The sequence below is a fragment of the Tyto alba genome, unplaced genomic scaffold (assembly GCF_018691265.1).
Source record: "Tyto alba isolate M040663 unplaced genomic scaffold, T.alba_DEE_v4.0 Super-Scaffold_14, whole genome shotgun sequence".
NCBI lineage: Eukaryota > Metazoa > Chordata > Aves > Strigiformes > Tytonidae > Tyto > Tyto alba.
Window position 1 is genome coordinate 19,333,272 of NW_024881276.1, and position 24,651 is coordinate 19,357,922.

Genomic DNA, 24,651 nt, shown 5'->3' on the forward strand with positions numbered 1-24,651 from the left:
ATTCTAGGAGAGAGAGAAGCTTCCAAAGTGACAGGCAGGAGGGTGATAAAGTGACAACAAGACGCAGGTGTCTGCAGCTCAGCCAGGCTGCTGAGGAGAACAGGAAGCTGACAGCCAGACCTACTGGAGGTAGAAAGATGAGTTTACCAAGAATCAGGTACAGAACTCATTTTGGAAAGCCACTAAGTTATTTGAAACTTAGATGGCAACTAGAATGCAGTTGCAAAGTCACAGTCAAGAATGGGAGCTTTTTACCTAAAACTCTTACATTTCATCTAACTTCTCTGCTTTTTAAAAAGATATTCTAGTTGATATTTTGATAAATCTCTTTTTCTCTCCTTAATTTAAAAGTTTGTCTTTTTTGGTGAGCTCACTAGAATGAGGCCTATGCATATCCATGCAAATACATATGTGTACGACACATCTGAGATTAAAGATTTTACTGGTCGTTTTGGTGCCCACATGTATGTGGCTTTATTTTACACCATTTTAAAGTTAGTAAAAGACCAACACCCTCTCCTATACCTTTTTATCATGGGCTTTAGTAAATATCAACAAAAGAATCCAAAGCAGAGAAAGTAGAGGAATACATAACTATACCAGTCTATAAACACCATTATATTTTTCTTATAATCAGTTCCACATTCAAGCTGAGCACCTGCATCACACTGAATGAAGTGCTTAAGTTTTCCAGATAGAATAGACACAACCAGATGCTTTCACTTGCTTACTGCATACAGCTGAAGAAGCTGTATGTGATGTTGTATATCCGTCACAGAAGCATTCATAGACTGTAGTGGAGCTCTAACACATCAAGCTCTGAAAATTCATGACAGAAACTAACACACCCTTGAGAACCACTTCAGTTTCTCTGGGTTGAAACTGCATTCCCATGTTCTCAACAACAGAAACAGCATACAAACTTTCCCAAAGCATTCTGGCAACCCAATGTGTTTAAGCAGACCCTTCTGTGTTTAATGGTTCAAGCTGTCATCTTGTCATGACAGAATGAATTTTAAGGGAGAATACAGTTATATGATTATCAACAGTTCGAAGCAGCTGGGGCTGAGGCTCCTGAATCTGTATTAAATGTGTATTAGGGATTATACTTTCAATTAGGCTTACTCTGGTCCCCTTAAGCAATTATATCTACCAAAACATGCACTGTAAAGCTATCCATAGGAGGATCATGCAGTTCTGAAATCATAGCCTTTGAGCACCTCAGGTGTGCATCCTGAGCACAGATTCTGATTTAGTTGCCTCTGAAATGAATCTAGTTCACACACACCAAAGCTACCCTGTAGACCAAACCAACATGCAAGTGGAGACTTACTTCCCAACTGTACTATAATATACCAAACATAAATGCTAATGTAGCCAACAGAAGCTGAGGTTGTTGGTATCAATACCAAGACTACTCAACTTATTTGACTATTTCTTTCACTTGATTTGTATTCAAGTAGTCTAGGTCTTTGAGAAGAAACTGCATTTCATTAAATAGGGAAAAAAAAAAAAAAAACAAAACCAAAAAAAAACAGTCCGTGAACTACTGAGGCAGACAGGAACAGGCAGTGCTAACAATCAAGACTCCACAGAGCCATCGCTCTGTAAGCAGTCAGATTCATAAAATATACAAAATGTATTAAACAACAATCAATCTGATTTTCTATGTACCTTTGTATTCAGTAAGTGTAGTCCAAGGCACCAGAAAAAGCACTCCTATAAGGCTGAGCACCTATGACTGTGCACCAACATTTCCTCTGTGTGAACAAATGCATTTTCCTTACCAGTAACAGATTGAACCATTCCTCAGTGCGTGAAGTTACTGCTATCCAATTACTGTTCAGGAGGCTGAGTTTATCCTCCACTAGACTTTCATTTCCTTTCAGCACTGTCTTCAAATTCTCTCCTAAATCACTGATATTCTTAAGATGGACTTGGCGTTTCTCAATCTCCTTCCGTGTTGCCTACATGTGCAAAATAAAAAATAAAAGTTCAGGAAATTAAAAAATCTACACACTAAGAACATGAAATATTAAAACAGCCAGTCACTCCAGAGCACACATTTTTGCTTCCTACAGGAAGGGACAGCATTCTGTGTAGAGCAGTAAGTAAAAAGCAAATTGTTCCACTTTAGCTCTGATAAAATTTTAAATGTTCTTCATATTCTCACAATCTTTATTGGTAATGTTTCATTTAAAAAAGTGTGAATTATCTCTCATTCCTGTGTTCAAAATGTAGTTACAATACTTAATTATTAAACAAGAATCCACATTTTACAATATTTATATTGAGAAGTTTAAAGTTATTTTGCATATTATAAAATGGCATAGTTATCAAATAGCACATAAGCTTACATAATTAATGGGACAATAATCAAGCATCATGATGACATCATAAGACTTAAAGAAGTCCATTGAAAAACACTCTAGTGAAATATTTAAACATTTCCTTTAATGTTTTTCAATGCAATCTTTTTCAGGAGAAACCATGTTATCTCCTGTTAGATTTCTTGTTTCCTAACTGTAGAAGCGCATCTTTTCATTACATTCACTTTTGATTTCACTCTGTGAACTAAAATATTGTCCATTGCACCTCTAAGCTTGAATGACTAAATACATATTTAGTGCTCAGAGATCACATTTCCAGCATGTCCTCTCACTATTATCTTACCTTATATAAATAGATTTAATTGATATATAAGGTCACATAATTTACTCATTATTCATGTCTTACTATTTGTTGCAACATGCAAAAAGTCAAACGCAAGGAGCAAATCCCAACATATTTAGACAACATGTAAAAAACCAGGAATTTAATACTAAATACTGGGATTATACAATGTAGAGTATAACAATATTCCTGAATATTCAAGAAGAGGCACAAATTCCTTACACATAATCTCACTTATATCCAGTTTTATGAGAGAAATTTATCTGAGGTCCTTGGTACATGATAGCAATGATCTGGGCATATATGATCTCTGCTTATAAAATAAAGCTCCAACTAGAAATGAAGTGGTCCAAACTGAACACAAACAGAAGTTAAATTAGGAGAAAAATAAGAATCACTAGTCCCCAGAGACATTGATTTCTCACAGATAACTTGAATACGCTAAAAGAACCACTTCTAATCAAACTACAATCACTATTCCTCTGTCTCAGAATCAACACTGTTACTGCAGTAGAACTACACCTTTATCACCCCCACACTATCACACTTTTCACAGTCACAGTCACACATCAGTATGATTTTGTTGATAATGTGTTGTTATTGAAAGTAGAATTTTCAGTTTGCATTAAGGATGGTATATAAAGTAATCTTTTTGGTACAATACAATCTTAATAATACCTCCATCTTGGCATATGTTATGCTTAAAGCAGCAGCTTGCTCGCTTCCTATGCTTAAGAGAATTAATGATCTAATTTTGTAATGTTATTTCACAGAAAAGGTTTTACACTTGCATTTCATGTAAGTATGAGAAATTTTCCATTCTATCAATTTTCTCAAATACAGAGGATATGTAACAGAAACAAGACATGATTAATGTATATTATTAACTATAAAATACAGAATTACAGAATTTTAAATGGAGAGTTTCAAATCCTTGTCAGATTAAAGGAAAAGCATGGCCTCTGCTAGTACAATTTTACCTGTTTCACAGCAGGTACAAAATGTCATCATAAAAAAGAATAAAACCAAGAATATAATTTACCTCCAACTCAGGAGAGAAAATTTTGATAATCTTTATTACCTTTTTTAAACAATTTACTTTCATTTGGAAAAAAATCTCTGAGGCATATTTACTATGGGTTGTGGTTTCCTTTGTATTTTACATGTATGAAAACTCAGACCAGACTGAGATATAAATATTAATCCCAATTAAAAATGTAAACAGACAGATTGGATAATTAAATGTCTATTAAATAAAACTGCTACCCAAAAGCTGGATGTACAACTTTCAATGTGTAACAAAACATGTAATAGTGTTTTGCCTGATCTCAGGAGCTGTTCCTTTCAAAGTAAAAAAATAATATAAACTAAAGACTAGATCCACCTCTGGGCAATACAAATATTAACACTTTTGTGTATTAGCAATTCAGGGACATAAATAACAAATGAGATAAGTAAACAATCACACTTCCCCCCACCTTATTAAAAAAAACATTGAGGCCTTCAATGCAATACTAAAGTGAAAAAAGTCCATCTTCCACAATAGTTAAAATTTCAATTATTCAAAGTTCTTATGTATAAAATCCTGGACTGCTGAATATAGTTGAAAAACCAGCACTGTCTGTAGAGACAGCAGGATTCCACACTGCATTATCATTTATGACATCCTCTGTATGATCTAACATGCACTAGGTAAACTAACAACTTTTTTTCAGTTCTTTTACAAAATCAGTAACACATTTGTTTGGGGTTTTAATTTGACATTTCTTCATTATATTCTTCAGAATTCCTTTTCTCTTTTCAGTATTACTTGACAGTGACAGTCTACATATACTCCATCCATTGCAATGTAACAGATAGCATTAGTAAAGTTTCTGTAATAAAAAGACAAAAGGACTGCTATTAATTTACCAGCATTATATAAAACTGGTAAAAAAGTGTGTCATGATCCCAGGATATAATGAGGATTATTTCATTAAAACTCAGGGAGTGGCTTTCAAAATCTGATAATTTTTGAAGGTCAAGTTCCACTATTCGTTGAACTGGCCTTCATTCATCACCTTTCCCTGTATGTTCTTGGGAAATAAAAGAGCATATTTCAAAAATAAGGGAAAAGCCCCAAGCTTGCTGGATTTAAACTCCCTTCCGGTTACCCTAACATCGGAATGTATTTCAGCTGTGCAGCTTGTTTGAAAATATGTAAGAAATATGTAGAATTTTATTTTTTACTTAAGAATCAAAAATGTTAACTCTGTCATTTAAGAATGACATTTAAAACATCTGATGCCTTAAGAAAACAAACCCTGAAATCCCAAACACCACCACAATGGGTACACTAAGAAACATTAACAAATGAAATGGTAAAATTCTTCACAGAAGGACTAGGCAGTTTGTACATTTTGATTTTGTGTGTTTATCAAGATGAAACCATGTAACATAAATAAAATATATAAACATGCTAGAAGTTGGGAAGAAACTAATTTTCTGATGCAATTTCACATGGCATTTTGGGGGAACAGAAGTATGTAAATAAAATTTGAACTAAGCATCATAACACCCTGAATTCAGTTGCAGTTGTGAAAATTTGTCAACAATGTTCAACAGTGTTTTAAAACATTGCATTCACTCTGCTATTTGTCATAATAGTGAAGTTATTACATTCACTTTCCCATACCCCTTGCCCCCTACTTAGGACTAGTATATTTATAAAACAAAAGTTTATTCAAGTGTGTATTACCTGATGGAAGACAAAAGTTCCATAAATACTTTCACGAAAGACAGCTCCATTAAAATGAGCATAAAAAATATACAGATTATATTAAGGATATATATATATATTTGGTCATATCTTCTTTACATATGCCTCCATGTAGGATCACATCTACTAGCAGATTTAGGAGTTAAAGATGATGGCTACCTCTCCATTTAAATTGCTGATCGAGTTTCTGTTAGACAGAATTCTGAAATGTCTCTTTGGAAGAAACTCTTGTACTCCTACTTTTTTAAAGTACCAGTTCGGGCTATTTGGTACAGGATACCACACTGGAAATTCTTTGACTCAAAATATTAATTCATATTTCACTGAATTAGATATTTCCTTAGCTTTTAAAGGAACCATTACTCTTTTCTTACTGGCGTTTCTCAGAAAAATGCTAGTAATGTTCCTTAATCAAAACTGGGAGATCATATCACCACTGAACCACCAGGACCTGAACATTTCAAAGGGAAATGGCATCTAGTTTCCTGGCACCCAGGAAATGAAAGCATTCAGACAGATCCTTTTTCTCTGTTAAAACTCTGCATGTAGAGCATGCCTCAGGTGACCAGTTTCTAATCCTCATCCTGGTAACACCAGAAGGAGAAGGGAAGAGCGATAAAACCAGTTGATCTTCCCTTATACCAGTCCTTACCATCGAAACCACAGGAAAGGCACTGTACTGTAAAATAAAAGTTTTATTTAAGAAGAACAACTTTGGATGTCTTGAAACCCTGGTGGAAGCCAGATTGCTCTGCAGTGATGAAAGGCATGGGGACAAGCTTTACTAAGAATTCATAAGAGGTTTGTAGGTGCATTTAATAGTATTTTACCTATTTTACATATGGATCTACAGGATGACAGGATGAATCTTGCTCGTATAAATGAATGCAGTTCCCTGTGCAGCCATGTACACTTTGAGCGGGGTTCACAGCTCTCTCTGTGACACCATTGTACTACGGCACAGTATATATCTTTCAGTTTACTAACAAATACTACTGGTTTTGGTTTAGTTTGTTTTGTTTTGTTTTGTTTTTTACTTGATGTTTCATAAGGGATTGAAAATCATAATCTTTTTCACATTAGCAAATACTAACTAGGAGCAAATTATATTTGGAAACAGACACTACATTGCAATGGCTTTTTCTGAGGACGTGGTGCACAGGGTTTCTGAGCTATACTTTATAATGGTAAAACTACCATACATCAAGTTGAACTGCTAATGTTTTTTCAAACAAACCAGAATTGTGACTAAATGCAGAGGATAATACTTTAATTGTGCTGGTCATTAACATATGTAGATTAAAAAAAAATCAACACCAACTAATGATTGAAGAAAAGTTCTGTGTGCCCCCACACTGCCTGTATGCTGTGAATTACTCAGTAGTAATCTTTGCAATTTGATCCTCTCTAAAAGAAATTAGTTAGGTGGCTCAGCTCTCACAGGTGGGATTATGGAATTAATCAGAAGCTGACATTATGGCCTTCTCAGTGGCTGATTATACATATTTATTGGTTTATTCACTGCATATCTTTTATTTGTATTGCATTCTGGCCACTGACTATGTATGAATCAGTTGACACAATTTGCAGATAATTTTCTTTTACTGATTTTACTGTCAGGAAATATGTTGCTAAATGTCTTAGCTAATGTAATTCTAACTACTTCATCTTTATACTCACTGTTATTATACACTGTCCTAAAATATAACACTAAAGCACTGGCAGACTCATTCTGCTCATAGTAGGGAGTGATACAGAACTTTCAAAGTAATACCATCTGCCATTTCCTTTTTGAGAACATGGTTTACTGGCAATCTAAGTCTTATCAGGCCAGTTCCTGATTAAAAGACAAATAAACCTCACAATGGTTAATGTCTTCAGTGATAAAAATATGTCCATTAAATCAGACTTCTAATTATAAATGGATTTCTAATATACAATGTTTAATGACTATCTTTCCACCCGCATAGTCATTTTTCTTATCTATTATAACACAACTGAATTCAAATGGAAAGATTTAACTTGTCTCTACTGAGTAAAAAGGCAGGATTTACAGTCTTCAGGATATTGCCCATCTCATTTCATGCAACTCAGCCAAGTTTTTGTTCCATCCTTACAAGAATTCTAGACATGAACAAATAAATAACACACTTCCCTTCATGTCCCAATTAATGCTATGTTTCATTAATGTAATTTCCTACTCAAGATAGACATTCCTTTTTCTTTCTAGGTGTTTATACCTTAAAGACAATGTTCTCATGTACGATTTTTTAATTCTAACCTCTATAATTATCTTTGAAACCCGCTCAGTTATTTTCTCTTTTAAGTTGTCTTGGGTACTGAAAATGAATTAGAAATAAGTGAAGTATTAAATATAACTGCTTCCTTGTGCTGTAGAGAGAAAATATTAAGAGCTCTCTGCTTAGTTATATTGACAGCAGTATGCATCCAATTTTTAGTTCATTTGGACTACTGAATTCTCCTTTCTCCCCCTCCATTTCTCATCTTAGTTTTTCTGCAGACTTTCCTCGCAATGGGAATCTGCTGGGCTTAATTCATCTCCCAGTGCATTTCATTAGATTGGTTACTGTCCTTGGCAGCCTACTTACCCAGGAAGTCCAATGCTCAAATATGCGACATTAGTCAGATAGTGTGAGACCCTGGTTCTGAACCCTGAATGATTGATGTATGATTTTTTATGATGCCTCATTGAAATCCATAGAGAAGTATCACTATCATGCTTATTTATGAAGTCCTCACAACAATTTTAAAGTGTCCAGAATAAGATTCTTTAGGAAAAAGTATACTCCACATAATTTCTGCAAATACTTACATTTGGAAGGCTAGGATCTTTCACCTATACAGTCTGTTGGGTTGCTCAAAATTAAACATCTACTTATATTTATATGAATACTGGTTTATATTTCTGAAAGCAACTCACTCGGTATGTATATAATTCAACAAGAGGCAGCTTCTTTCATTCAGTTATTTATTTATTCTTATTTTAGTGATGAAATGACTGAAGAAGAGATGACATACCTCTTGTTACCTTTTTTGATTGTCATAAGATAAAAATGTTGTACTTGTAGCAAGTGTATGACATAACAAGGACTTCCCACTGTGTAACTGCACTGATCATTAGGCTATTTAAACTGCTATGAAGCTATATACCTCTGGATTTACTTTCCTGAACATGCATGCACAAACACACAGTGTACATTTCTGTTTCAGTAGAACTGTACTGTGTAGTTTAACACCATCAAAGATGATTTTTATTTTCATGACTGGGTAAATGGACTGAATAACGAGCAGGTTAGTTTGGGGGCATTAAAACCATATGATTGTCTAACCAGTCTCTTACGAATCTGATAGCTGTACTTTATTATGGGTGTTAAGATCACAATATCAATGAAAAGTAATGAGAGGAACTGCACAGACTTTACTATAGGAAAAGCAAAAAGTGAAAATGAGAGAACATCAATCAGCAATGGGTTTTTAGTGATCGACGTTTTGATTTGAAAGTCAAAGGAGAAATAGTCAAAGCAGTAATTGTAAGATAATATAGCAAAAGTTGTTCTTTATATATTTTTTGATATTAATTTGAAATATTGTCCTTCATAGAGACTGATGACCAAAAAAACACAAATCCAAACCTAACAAAAGACTTGTAGACTTCCTTTTTATTGTTATTAGTTTGTAAATCATCAGTGCATTTCAAGGTTAAAGACATTTTATCAAGCTTGAAAGGGGCAGTTAAAGAAAAACAAAACAAAACAAAACAAAAAAAAACAAAACAAAACAAAACAAAATTTACTCCAGTGCCTTTAATTTACACAGACTTTAAAAAAATTAGTGAGGGTTCATGTGTATTATTCATGACTATTTCTATAATGCATGGTGAAACTGGTAGAATGTTTAAAGGATTCTTCCTATTAAACAAATCAGAAGTGGTAAATTTTTGCACAAACCCCCAATACTGCTTAAGGGGTTTTTTTGTTGTTTTGTTTTGAAGGTATATGGGAATACATATCCAAAATGCTGCTGGCTGCACATAATTATTTGAAATTATGAAGCTTTGAATAATTTTGAGCATAGTTTCCTCTAAAGCACAAGCTTTGGTATGTGTGTACATGATGACTTCGTTTGCTTATGTTCTGAGTTAGATCGGATTTTTATTACATATGCAGAATATAAACTAAATTAGCTAGTGTTAAATGATACTGTGTTAAATCTTAACATGCAGAGATACACGCAGTTTGATGTAGAACTCTTGTATTCCTTGGTGGTTCTATAATATATTTATCTAAACTGTGGCACATGTAGTACTTTTGAGGAAAGTTTCATTTTAGGCTTTGGTATTAACCTGAAATAAGAGTTCAAGGTATAGTCTCATGGAAGAAGTCCCCAGAATGAAAAAAAATGAGCTACAAACCAGAAAGGGTAATAAAACAAATATCCCACCTTGTGGCTGCTATCTGAACATGTGTCCTGACATCCTTAATGTTTCATCCCCTGGAGCTGTTTTGCTGTTTAATATTTTTCTAATCATGAGTAGAATGGGAGAGAGAAAGGGATGTCTCTTTACCAGGATCTCTATTTACATGAATACTGGATGGATAATTTATAGTACTCTGAAAAATGGAATTCTAACTTTAAATTAATCTCAGTGAAGATTACTGCAATGTGATGGTGAACTGTTTTAATGATATATGCAGAAACAATATGTTTTAAACTTTTCAGAGCATTAATGTCAGGGTGAGATAATTCTGTAACAGTTACAAACCTCCTCCAATTAAAAAAAAAAAAACAGAATTTTTATTCTCTTTCTTTATCAAGAAAGAAATCTATCTTTCTGAAATATGCATACATTGAGATATATAAAGATACAGTGTGTGCTACATTGTTACCTTGCCCCAGGCAACTTCAGCATCCAAATTGCTAGGCATCCCCTGCACAGCTGATCTCTTTGTCAATTCTGCATCTGTCGCTGCAAGCCATTCTGTCATAGCATTGATTTCTTTCCGGAGCTTCCGGGACAATTTCAAGCATTTCTCTAACTCTTGCTTTTTTTCTGTCACCTGCAGAAAGAAAACATGTTTTTCTTAACTCTTCAGTCAAACAGGTTTAATGATTTTTATATACCATTTTGTATATGCCACTTTTCTATAAAAGCTTGACTTGCAATTTCACAAGCCAAGTTGCACTTCTAGTATAGCTATGTCTTGCCTTAGTTCTCTCAATATCTGTAATTCTGCTGCTAGAATGCAGACACCTACAAGAAAAATATGTGCATAAAGACACATAGAGTTTGAACTAGCAGCAGACCTCTGCAAACCTCCTCCTCCATTTTGAAGTCATGCATACCAAATTAATTTATAACAATTGAATTAATAGGCTTTCCTTGAGACACAAAATAGCTGTCAAAACCCTTCAAAGGGTACTTTTTCATACAGACAGCCATAGAGTGCTATTGAATCTTCAAGGTTTTTTCTATGTCGCTACACTACATAGAGTAAAAAAAATTTCTGCTAAAGAAACCCCAAAATCTTGAAACACAGAAGTCACTGAATGATGTCAAACTAAGGCAGCACAGTTAACTTTAAGTTTTTAATTTGCTGAATGTTTGGGATGTGAAGTACTATAGACAATCTCTGTTTTATTTGTTAAGTTCTTTTAAGCATATTACATGGTATTTGGAAGGAATGCTGAGTATTTATGTTGTCTTGACTGTTTTACACTGCATTTTGGTGTAACCTGGGGGAATAGGGGAAATACAATCTTCGCTGCAGGCCCCTAAGCATATTCAGGGAGAGAGAAAGATTCCACATACTTAACAGAGAATACAAAAGAGTAAATTAAGACATCCCAGATGGGAACCTACACCACAATAGACATTAGGAAACCAGTAGTTAGAAAATACAAATGAATAAATTATGTTGTGCTGCAGTTTAAAAAAACCCAGTCAAAGAAAGTGAATTTAAAGAGTTCATTAGGTAACTGATATTTAAAAGAAATTACTATTAACCTTGCATGTCAATTAGTAATCAAGTGACATTTTAGCCACTGATTTTTATGTAAGTATTTTTAAATAGAAAAAAATTGTCTACAGTAGTGTCAGGTGTCTAAAACTGGTATCAGTATCTACTAAAACTGTTTTGGGCTTTGAGACTGTTTGTGAACAAGTAGTGGCACTGTGATCAAACTGATTCCTATTTCTACTGCCAAGGAGAGTTTGAGGTTTTAAAATGTAATAGGATGTTACAAGATTAGGTACATGGCTTTTGCTCTCTCTGAGTAAACAGGCCAGATTTGCCCAGGGAATCAGCAATAAAGTGTCCCTGATTGTGTATTATCACTCTGTAGAGGCTTACCACTAAAATCTCAGAACATTTCTTCTTCACTTAATATGCTTTATGCATTTTCTTGGATGCCAGAATTATTAAATGAGACCTCAGATTTTACACCCATGCCAAGAGGTATGCCCTGGGAAAGACCATAAAACTCAGCTTTTTAGTGTTCCATTCACACATGGAGCCAGGAATTCATACATTTTTTTCCCCTCTTCTTCTGATGTGTATTACTTGTCATTGTAAATAACTTTTTCCATGCACTTAGCAGCAATACAATGCAAAGTGCACTACCCTAAGTGTGACTGACTGTGTCAGAATTCTAAACACCTGGTATACTGTAAAATGAAGTTTGGGCATGATATATTACATGCATGATACGTACCCAAACACAGTAAGAATATGTGTTGCTATATACTTTTCTAAATTCTGTATAGAGTATCAATCATACTACACTATTTCCATATACTTTGCATATATCCAGAGGTTACTGATTAATCAGTTTCTGTTTGTACTTCAAATGTGAAGATGTACTTCTAAAGAAAAATAGGAAACAGTGCCCTCTCAAGGCCATCTGGATCATATAGTGATAACTTACTATTGCCATAAATCTTCTCTTTATTTTAAAGCTATTTTAGCTATGTTAAATAGTTTACTTGCAAGAACTCTTGGAAGTAAGAAATAGAAGTAGAATGAGAAAATCAAGTATTTAAAGCAAAAGGTATTTTATTGCCTTTTAGTCTTACAGACAAAAATTCCTGTGCAGCAGTGGGATTATGAGGAAAGAACTGACCTTGCAAGTATTAGCCCTTACTGCCCCCCTTTAGGAGAGTGGCAAGAATATTATTACTGCCACTTTCTTTCAGAGTCCAGCTTCCTGTTCTGATGAATTACCATAGACATTTGACACAGTTATGCTGCAGACCCTGCCTCACAGCCACTCACAACTAACAAATTACCTAAACTAAAATATAGTTGTTTGCATGTATATATGTATATCTGCTTGTGTCAGAGAGAGAATATGGGCAAGTGAATGCACAAGCAAACACAGGCATGGAACATTTATCATAAACACAACACACTACACAACAGTCAAATGACATTTTGTTTTCCTGCAATTTCATCTCAAACCTATTTACACTGAGGTCACTGCTAAAGTTTCAAAATTATCATTCAGGCTTTTGAAGCATATTTAGCTAAAGACAAGGGGCAAGACTCAATGGTCTGAACAGACAAAACTCATTCCTAGACCAAAGAGAAGTTTAAGATCCGAGATTACCTAAGTAATTAGGACTATTAAGTGTATATGCTCTAAAAAACAAACAAACAAAACAAATCACCAAATAGAAAAACCTCACAACTTCCCCTTCTGAAGGGGAAGACTTGCTAGGCTCAGAGAGTCTAAAGTGTTGATACCTAGTAACCAATGTACAGAAATTATAAGAACTTTCTTGTCCAGTTGAGACCACAACTCTTCAGTATTGTTCAACATGTTTAAATTAAATCATTCCATATACTTAAAAATGTGTTTAAGGATTGTTTTAAATGTAGAGGGACCTTCTGAAGCATTACATAAAAAATCACACAAGTGAGTCTATGTTTGAAGATGTATTTTTCCCTCAGACTATACATTTCAGTCCTGAGACAATATTAGTTATAAATATTATCAGTTTTCTCTTAAAAAGACTTGGACTCAATGCAATCAATTAGGGCTGATAAAAGCTAACAGATTCTTTTAGTTCTGTAACTTCAGGCTTTTGTGGCTCTAAAACTGTTAACTACCGTGCTATGTAAAAGTAAATGTAAGAAATTACATCTAGGAAAACAAAGCTAAACACAGCACTGCATATTTTTGAGACAGATTAATTTACAATATGGCTCACTTCAGATCACTAAATGGCTTCCTAACAGCACATTTTTACCCCTTCATTAATTAAGTGAAATTTCTTATAACAATGGCACCTGTCTGCAGTTACTTTAAACATAATGTAGGAATAAGTGCTACAGTCCTTTCTAAAATAATGGAGAAACCAACTGTATTATCTAATCTCAAGTGATAGCTATCCACACCTTAATGAAGCAGACTCTTCAGTTTTCTTGACACTCAAAAGACTGACGTCTCTTAATACCTTTATTTTCTAACAAGAGAGATAACTATTTTAAATCAGGTTTCCAAATTAGTATTACCTCTGTCAAAAGTAACATAACTCTTACTGTTTTATCATACTGTAATCAGTGGGGCTTAATGATCATTGTGTGTTTAAACCATGTACTGACTCTCAGTATCACCATGGGCTTATTTTCCTAGCTAGTAATAATTTATGGCTTTAATAATTTATAATCTGACAAAGTAAAGAATTTGCATTCTGTCCTGTTCCATATATTTGAAGTGTATACATTTTAGAAAAAAACAGGCAGCTATATCTTTCATTCACACCCTTCATTCAGTCATTTACAGCGTCAAATTTATACTAAACCCATAATTTTTAGGAGTTCTGTGTGTAGTTCTAATGAGGATAACAGGAAGTAAATAAAGTAATAAAGGATAGTTGTTAATTGAATTATTTGTGTGAAGTCTTATTTAGGACAGAGCCATGAATTCCTCTTCAGAGCTCAAAGGTCCTTGTAAAGTATGGTACTTCAGGAGCAGGCAACACACGACATAGATAATGCAGACACAGAATAAAAAGCCTTTAGGGATTGACGTATGATTTTTTTTTTTTTTTTCACTCACAGTCTTGTTAATATTGGTTAGTAGACTTGACTTAGGAAAAACTGAGTAAACAAAACATTTTGCTATTGGGAAGTGTAACAGCATTTAAGTGTATATGAATTGATAAAGAAATAGATGATATATAGATGGAAATTTTACACAAGGAATGACAGTGCTCAGGAAATTAATAGGGATTGATTCTAAAAGGTTAATTATGTATAAATAAGTTATCATTTTTATCATAAGGTAAAAGTCTGCCACACTGAGAACTGTTTGTCTTCTCTGTTGGTGAAGCTGAGATTATATAAAAGAATATTGGGAAAATATTCATGTAGTTCTCCTAATCATATGCCGACATTCACTAAGTGGTCAAATTGAGTCCTGTATAAATATAATATTTAATAAATAAACAAAAAAGTTGTATTCCAAGGCAATGTTCCTCATTACAGAGCTCAAAGGATGATGATTTAATTTTGCCCAACATGAAGAAATTTGATAATCCCTATGGAATGGAGGATGACAAATCACTAAATTCTAAACAAGAGTTCACTGGTATAACAATGGGACAGTTATTCCACATACTGATAATTAAACAATATTCTATGTGGCTTATATATTAAGATACAACGAAAAGGGAAGTCAGGGTTGTACATGACATTCAAACCAGGGAGTGGTTATGACAATAATAGACCACACGTAGTCAAGAGTACAGAAGCAGCAAAGCAGAGTGCTACACAAATGCCTCTGAGGAAAGATGCAGTAGCAAGAATTTTTGGTCAACAGATTTCTGAACAGCAACAAATGCAAATAAAATATTTATACACCCATACAGTCAGAGGCAGAGGAAATTAAAAGCTAGAATTCTTTCTTTTATGAAGTACCTCTTTAAGTAAAACATCACAAATGAAAAGTAAATATTTTTCTGACCTGAAGCGTTTTGAAAGAAGTGACTATTTGAGGCATTAAAATGAAACAACAACCCTCTCTGACCCCTAAAAAACAATGAACTAATAGAAAAAAAAGAAATTAAAATCTTATGAAAGTATGATTTTAAATTGTATTAAAGGAATTTCATATTCTTCTGGAAGGTTACTTTTTCTCAGAGCAAGTGAATAACGATCCTGATGATTGCCTTTGCTTCCATTCTTTCTGTCCCATGTTTTAGAAAAAATGAGGGCCTTGAAAGGAACTGAAAAAAAAAACATTTACTTACCATACCAAGATTATTCTTTCCCAGTTAAAAAGAAGTCATAGTTTTGTATTGAAAACACAGCGTTTACCTTTGCACCCAATTCATTATATTGCAACTTCAAAGCTGTAAGCCTTTCATCCAGTTCCTTTGGGTTCTCTGTCTGCTGTTTTTGAACAATCTGCCTCCCAGTTTTTATTACTGTTTCCACTTCAGACTTCACTTCACTCAGGCTTTTATATAATTTCTAATTAAACAGAAATATGAAACACCACCATTAAAATAAGTAAACCAGAAAAGACTGTTGAAGGTATTATAAAGATGCACTAGATGTCTTTGCATTGTTTTCTGTATAGAAAGACCATTATGCATTACTCAGCACCTTCCACTTACATCTGAAAGCTAAAGGAGTTGAGAAGTACAGTGGTATGTGACCTAAGGATAGAGAAAACTCACCCTGAGTGTGTGAATGTATTAAAAAAAAAAATGTTTACAGGAAAAATTCATCAATTTTAAAATCAGAATTCAAATTAATAGTTTCATTACAGCCTATCCTTACTAACAGTGGCTTCAAAGATTTGTCACCAAAAAAAAAAAGCAGAAATATTATAGGTAAGAAAGTACATGCCATTATTAATTGTTTAAAGATATGACGAAGGTTGTTTTCAAACTGATTTAGATAATGTAATATTTAGAACAACAACAGATGTCTTCTGTCAACTCATACAAATTGTTAGATGTATTTAACTACAAATAGCCACTAAACTAATTTAAAAATCTGACAATTTTTCATACTGCTAAATCAAGAGATTAGTAGGATAGAGGATTTCCCCTACATTTACTAAGTGTAATACTGTTCAAAAAACTAAATAATTTAAAAACATGCACAAAAAGGGAGCATAAAGAGCCAAAATAATTGTATAATTCATGACATCTCCCTGCAGTATTTCAATGACTAAGCAAAAAATAAGGGATAAACAGCTGTTCAATAAGTGATGGCATGCAAGAAATCTGTAAACACAATACACTTCCCTAATAACTCAAATGAGTGATACTAAGAAAAGCAAAAGTATTCTTTCTTTCCATATTCAGAGAGTTGGTATCATCATCTAAATGTATGACTAGGTAACTCAGGTCATTTAACAGTTACATAAATGCCCAATTAAGATAAGTAGAGCAGAAGTTGAATTTTGGCATGGCTTGGAAGTTCCACTAAACTCCACAGTGAAAAAAGACTCCACAGAGATATACAGTGTCCATTACTACACAGGTATGTGAAGAATGGCAAACATGAAGCTGTTGAGATGTCTAGTTTAATTCTACATTCCAGCATTTTGCCACCATGTGTTGGAAAATAAACTTACTGTCTTGTATACTTAGAACATCAAAAGAAATTACAATGTACTTTTTTAGTCTGTAATTTTTTCATCTTTTCTTTTAGTATCAGTATCCCCTGCAATGTAAAATCTGTGTCTAGTATGTCTGGACAGTAAAAACAAGACTTTTTTCCCAGCAGATTTGAAAAAAAAAAACAAAACAAAACAAAACAAAAAAAAAAAAAAAAACAAAACAAAGTGCATTTTTCTCCATAATCCAAGCCAATTCTTAGCATGGATATTATTTTATTTACTTAAAAGTAGTATGTACTTTAATTTTGAAAGGCAGAGCAGGCAGGAAACAAATAGAAAGACAACATCTTTAAATATTCACCATGCAATGATCCAACTGTGATTGTACTATTTCCTGCTCAACGCTCTTCATCTCCAACTTGGGCACCTGCAATTTCACTTCATCTAAAATTCTTTTACATTCTTGTAGACGCTGTTCAAAGTTGGCTGGCTTCTGAAACAAGCGAAACTTCATGGAGACATCCTGTAGCTTTTTCTGAAAAGTAAGCATGGGTGATTAGTAAATGTGAAATCAAATCAACACTGAAGACATGTCTTAACCTGTTACAGAATACTTAGAATCTGTTACCAATCAGCAGTTTCTTGTTTAAAGAATTTAAAACTTATGGGGAAAATACCAGCAGCAGAGAATCTTGGTCTTCACAGGAGGAAAAATAATCTTGTATCATCCAGGGCACTGGATGCAGCAGAGCCAGTCACAAAAGAGCCCATATAATCAACTGAAGAAAGGGAGAGCTTTTGTATTTTCCAATATGCAAAATGTTGGGGTGCTGGGTGAGAACAGAGATTTAATGGCTTGATCATAACATATCCACATTCCAGAATGGACTCTCATTAGCCCTACTATGTTGCTGCTTCTTGGTATGAGGAGTGAATCTTTTAGTCCCTCAAAGAAACCCAAATAAAGTGACTGAGCAGTAAGTAAGATTTAGGGTATAAAATTTATTTCTGTTTAAATTTTAAAAAGCATAATCTAGAGTAAAAAGAAAGTATTCTGAAGGCATACAAATCAATGACAAGCATGGTTTCTAATTTCACAATTTTCACAATTTATCTTTGTGCATTAATTATATTGCTTGCTCACATGATCCATACCTCATGGAGAGGGGAAATGATTAAAAGTAAAGCAAAAAAAAAGGACATTTTAATTATATAATTGAATAAGAACTAATTTCTCTGTAGAAGTACAGAGTAAAGTACTAGTAGATAAGTTTTTCTACTATTTGAAAAAAAAAAAATCACTAAGAAATGGGTAATTAATTAAATAGGAACTCAGCATCTGCAAACACACTTTTTATTTTTTTATCTTCAAATCCTGGACATTTGATACCAATACAGTGTTGTTAGTACTATACGAACTTGAGAAAAACTTCAATACGGAATAAAATTAGCCTATACATAGGCATTAGTAAAAATGCTTCCCACAGCTATCAGATTTCTGTGAAGGAGGCAGGAATCATAAGCAGAAGAGAATTCTGGGTAACAGCAGCTCTTTCCAACAACTTTCCTCATTAAATACTCTTAATGAAATTGAAACCCAAAGGGGTAAGAAAGGAAGACTTTACCTAGATAAATAAGTGAACAACTGACTAAAAATAGGATACAAAGGGTAGGAATAAGTGATGTTATTGTTCTTCAGTGTGTTTGCATACACCAAATTCATACTTAATTAGTTTTTCATCCTCTTGTGACTTCAACTCAATGAACATCAAGTCCTGTGGGAAGCTTGCAATGCTACATCAATATCTGCTACAAATAGTGTCGGTCAATATATTAAAATGATCTAGAAAAGAGAGAATGACAGTATTCATTGTAGAGAAAAATAAAACCATCTGTGAAGAATCAGTGAAAGATTACACAGTACTGAGGATCTGTATTAAAAAACTAAGCAAATTGTATTTAATTCATCCAAAAATTAGTAATGCTCATCACAAGAAACCCTAAGCTTGGTATACAAGTGGGATATAATTTATCTATTAGCACTCTCACTTTAGTTATAACAGATAACTGTAACATTTACATTTTAAACATATTTATATCCCTGTCAGTTTTAAAAAACATATCAGCTCAATACTTGAAAGCAGACAAACAAGCTAAGTGGATATTTGTAATGATTTGGAACAAAATGAAAAAGAAAATATCTGTCACATTATAAAAGTCATTGTATAAAGCTATATTGTGTCTGAATCATTATGCAGTTTTGATTACCTCTCCTCAAAAAACTTATTGTAAAAATAGAAAATGTATAAAAAAGAATGACAGGACAATCAAAGCTATATAATTAAAGGTCTCAGTATGATCTAGCATACTAGTCAGTCTGGAAAAGAGACAACTGATGAGGAGTAAAATTAGTGGTATGCAAAATGCTGACTAGGAAATGATTGTTAACTTTCTAAAAATTCATGAAGGTTAAGGTCTTATATATGGAAACCAAAATAAACAAAAGGAAGGACAACTTCACACAGCATTCGGTTAAATAGTGTAACTAGCGGTTAGAGGAAGTTGAGTATTCCAGCAATTATAAGATTTCAGAAAGCATTTAGACATTAGCTTTTAAATATCTCTGACCCAGGAACTGCTCAGTTGCACATCACTGGGAAGTGTCACTAAATGTTCACCTTAATGTATCTTGTCACTGTCTTCTGGCTACTACTGAAGATACAGTTCTGGGCTAAATGGATTTTTGGTGGGAAGTAACACCAGAATTCTTAAGTACTTAAAATGTGTAGTCAGCTTAATTTACTTCATATCAACAGTTGAATTCATGGCAATACTCAAACTTCAAGGTCAGCAGGCAAACCTGGCTGGACTATATAAATAGCACAGCAACAACTGATGGGAGAAAAGGAAAGTCCACAACTAAGCCAGTATCATTCATTTTTGATTTCAAGAAAATGTCTTCTTCAGAAGCAAAGGTTCCATAGTTATTCGAAAGCAAAAGTACTGGTAATTAAATATTTTTAGAGATTTAACATTTAAAAATATTTTATTACATTGAATAATGTTAAAATATCACTAGGAATTAGTAATGTGGTAAGGGAAGGGAGTCAACAGAACACCTTTTTACGCTAATAAGCGTGTTTACCTTAAAAGAGAGATGAAAGTAATATACAAAAATGTAATTTCTCTTCTGCAAAATTTCTTCCCACAAATAATTTACTGTTGAATTTCCAAAAACAGTCCTTCATCGGACAAGATTTCACTTTCATGTAAAAAATCTTAGCCCAGTAGGACTAACTAGGTCTTAAATCACTATGTCAGAGATAGATTTTTATTTTGCTAATTGTCCCTTTTCCCTTAAATTTAAAAATCAGAACTTAACTCTCAACTTACAGTAATAAAAAAAGCCAGGATAAGTTTGGTCACTTAACACTTGTTTCACAGTCTCACTGCAATTCCTTATTTTCATAATTGTTTACTTTCTGTTTAGGTAATTGAACTAATATCAATATATGTATATGTCAAATTTGAAATATTATTTAGTGAAAAAAAAAAAGTATGCAGTATTTATTTATAAGTGAAATTGCTTTTCAGAAAAAAAAGGAAGTGAAAACAAATCTTATGAAATGCGATTTACCACTAAAGGTACTGCACAATGATGGAAAAGACTTCAAGAGAGTTCACTGGCCTAAAATCAGATATAAATATTTGGAACAAAGGGTTCATCATTTACCCTTTTTGGTAGTTGATATTTACATTATGCTTATAAATTTGCCTTTGTTTGTTTGTTTTCATATTTTATCTAATGTAAGCAAAACATCCACGCAAAATGACCCCACCAATTTGTCAAAACTCAAACCGATGCACATGGTCTTTGGGAGAAGCCTTCTGAAGAAAAAAATATCTGCACAAAGATGGATTAAGAAAAAAACAAATCCAAAACCTAGAAAGGGTATTGCTCCCTTGCATGCGGTTGAATTTATAAACATTTAGATACAAAGTCATCTGATAGCTGCATTACAGTGATGAAATATGGGCAACATCACAGCTGTCATGGAGACTGTCAGGTGAGTTAGTGTGAAGGAAGACAGAAAAATAAGGAAACATAAATATTCTCAACAAAAAAACCCTAGTCCTGTAGATAAGAAGAAACGTTAGAAAAATAATTTTGACTTGTTCATTTCAAATTAGTTAACTGTTAAAAAGCCATTAATGTTATCCATAATAAAATATAAAGCTGAAGCTAAGATACATAGAAATATTTGACAGAGATGAAGAAAAAAGATGGCCTTGTTTACTGTTAATTCCATAACAAAATTCTTTGTCTTTCGTAACAAATTATGACCATTTGTTTTGCAGCCTGGTGAATTTTGGCACTAAAGTGCAAAACAAAAAGCAGCAAAATAGTCAAGAACCCATCACAGATTAATGTGTAAAAATACATACTGCTCCTAAGTGTTAATTAAGTCTTTTTCAATTTCAAACAGATTTCTCTACCTCTATTACACTAGATAAAATCATGCATTAGTTAACTTTTTACACAGATGACTGTAACATACTGCTTAGCATAGATTTTCAAATGCAGTTCTACCAATTATTCCCAAAAATTTTAACATAATTTTAACTGTAAATATTTTCAAATAATTCAAAAGTATACCAAAAAGTCTCACTGTATTTTTATTTCTTGCAACCACAGCACTTTCAAAAAATGTGAGGAACTGAAGGAGTTAATGCCTCAAACATTCATCACCTCAAGGACAAGTTGTGGCCTTTGTGGCTAGTCTAAGGTACAAACTATCTGTCTAGGAAAGCACAGCGTGCATCAGTGGGTGCATGGCTCTACTCCATTGGAGTTATATTTCCAAATTCCCTAAATAAGACTCAAAGAGGGGAGATGTAGACTGAGTGAAACCATATAGTGGGTTAATGCCTACAATTTTGTTTACGACTAACCCTTGAAGAAGGGCTAAAAGATTGATAAGTGATAAACACCAGGCACCAGATGGAGCTAAAGGATGGACAACTGCCCAAGAAGCAAAAACTGAGGAAAAAGTATAGGTGGTAGGGGGATCTGGACCACTGACTCAAATGGACGTGGTTAATGCACCCCATTCCCCCTCAGTGCATGTGCAGAACCCACGGTCCACTTGTCCCTCATCTCTCATGGAAATGAGTTAGTGGAATACCTGCCTCTCTTTGTCTAGTATGAAAATCAGCTGTTAAAATGAACTTAAAAGATGACAGAAAGCTTTGCTGGGTGTGCACCCACCACCCAAGATTACCTGACCTGAGACAGTGCTGGAACCTGGGGTGGTGATCTGGATTCTTTGACTCTCTTTCTCTCCCTTCCTTTTCTTTTATTTACTTTCTTCTCTTTCTTATGGATTTATCAGTAGGAGGCCAAGTTCTTTCTACTGCAAATAAATCATTTTAACTGCTTGTTTGGTGTCTTTTCACCTTAATTTATTCCAAGGGGATCACAAAATCTTCATGACTCCCTGGACTCCCAGTCCAGGTTGAAACAGACATTCCTTAAATAGTGTCCCTACCAGTTGGTTATATCAGCTCCATGTTCCCTAGAATTGTTGCCATCTAGATAGGAAGTGTGTAATAGAAAAATGAGGAGTAAGAAGATACGGATGATATGGTTTATCCACTCTAATTTCCTGGCTAGAAAGGAGCAGCTAAACCAGAAGAGATCTTAAGAACAGTTCATACTATAGTGATAGTACTATTCATGCTGTTTATTTGTATGACTGAAGGTAAACTGGAGGAAAAAAAATTTACATACCTGTGCCACATCAATTTGGGAAAGAACTCTTTTAGCAGCATCTTTACCTCGGTTTCGTTTCTTCATTTCTTCCAAACTGATCTCATGGCTTGTTAATTCAGATTGTACTTTCTATTGAAAATCAAAGACAGTAATCAGCAGGATTTGAAGAAAATTCTTATGTTGTTAATATTATTGGGAACTGCTGATTTTGAAAGATATTAAACAGAAGTACTACACTATATATCAGATTATTAGAGAAAATTATTCAAAGAATAATACTTTTTCACCACCCTGTAAATTATTCAGTTTAGTCTTTCTCAGTGATAATAAAAACTTCTTCTCCTGTTCAAACATACATAACTGACATTGTGATGATAATGACATTGTCTTGATAAAGAAATTGTGATTACATTGTAGGAAAAACCCCCACAGATTTATTTCTTCTGAAGGAAAACAACTATTCCTGTGAGGATGATAATTAAATATTAATCATGGAGAACTACAAATAGAAAAGTGATTTGCTTCAGTATTCTTATTTCTTATTATTTTCACAGTATCATCAGCTGAGTTGAGAGAAAACTGATCAAAGTATCCTGCATGTATAACAACACCTTTATCTCACAGAGTTTTGTTATATATAAAACAGTATACAATTGGTGGCATATTACTGACCAGACAATACGTTCAGTATCTGTAGATATGATAAATGCATAATGACATGCAGGTCATTAATACACTAACATCCATTTTCTAACACATTTTTAGTTATCTCTATCTGCAAAACCAGTGTGCAATCAAACCATCACAAGAAAAATACCAGCTTTATTGGTTCACCATAAATCAACCTTACAAGAAACAACTCACTGAAGCAGAGTTGTCTAGTGCGATGTAATGGAAAATAATTCCCATAAAGTATATTGATACAATAACATTCAGAGTGCTTCACATATATTTATGTTTAAATTGTTAGAAAATGAGAAACAAGGTATGTTCCCACCAGGAAAGGTATTTGAGGCCATTACCTCTGCATGAAAAAGTGATTTTTAGATTTTTTTTTTCCTATGTTATACAAGCATTTCTAAGATGCTCTAAAGAATATGCACATGTATTTATTAAATATGAAAACTGTGTAGTTCAAAAGACTACAAAGAATTATTCAAATGAAGAAAATGGGTTTTTAAATTACAATTTGATCCTTTTAAGTTTGATTATAAGTAAAAATTAATATATAGGTATTTTTAATCACATTTTCATAGGTTACTAAATACAAAGCTGTGTACGCTGTATGCTGTTTATAGAGGTATAACATGTTTATAATGATTTGTATAACATTATAATGTTTTGTATATTACAAGACTACGTTGAAAGCAGTTTATCTCAAGTTATATTGAAAATATATTAAATTAGATTTTAAGAGAAAAAGACTCATCAAAATACAGAAAACTACTGAGTCATTACTAAATTTAATTGCAAAAATATATTTGAGTCTAAATTATCCAGTACTGTTTAGAGAAATATTTTTTCTGAAGAATACCATTTGTAAAAGCAAAATGAGTGACAGAAAGCTGTCAATTTAGATGAAATTTTTCATTTAAAATTATTATCCTTGTCAAGACTACTGACTGAATGGCTAGCAGAATTTGGAGCAAGTAATAGAATTCTTCTAAATATGGTATTTTAGTTTTGAGAAAACAAATATATTCAATTAAAGTGAAAATGCAATCAAGGAGAGAAGGTTTATTTAATAGTTTATTTTGGAGTATTTATTTTCTCCTTGTCTACATTTAAAATTTCCCCTTGAGGTGTACTATAATTGCAATAGGATTATCTTCCATATTTGTGCAACACA

At 33.4% G+C, this 24,651-nt stretch overlaps 1 protein-coding gene across 17 annotated transcripts in view; it reads right to left on the reverse strand.

The window, feature by feature from the left end:
• Window positions 1-24,651, reverse strand: part of DMD (dystrophin) — a 1,076,492-nt gene that overhangs the window by 681,358 nt on the left and 370,483 nt on the right. For all 17 annotated transcript variants that reach the window (XM_042788288.1, XM_042788292.1, XM_042788293.1 and 14 more), the window contains 5 exons: window positions 22,821-22,931; window positions 17,391-17,564; window positions 15,772-15,927; window positions 10,339-10,509; window positions 1,788-1,967 (listed from right to left, as the gene is read on the reverse strand). In XM_042788288.1, the coding sequence (XP_042644222.1) occupies window positions 1,788-1,967; window positions 10,339-10,509; window positions 15,772-15,927; window positions 17,391-17,564; window positions 22,821-22,931 (792 nt within the window). The remainder of the gene's footprint in view (window positions 1-1,787; window positions 1,968-10,338; window positions 10,510-15,771; window positions 15,928-17,390; window positions 17,565-22,820; window positions 22,932-24,651) is intronic.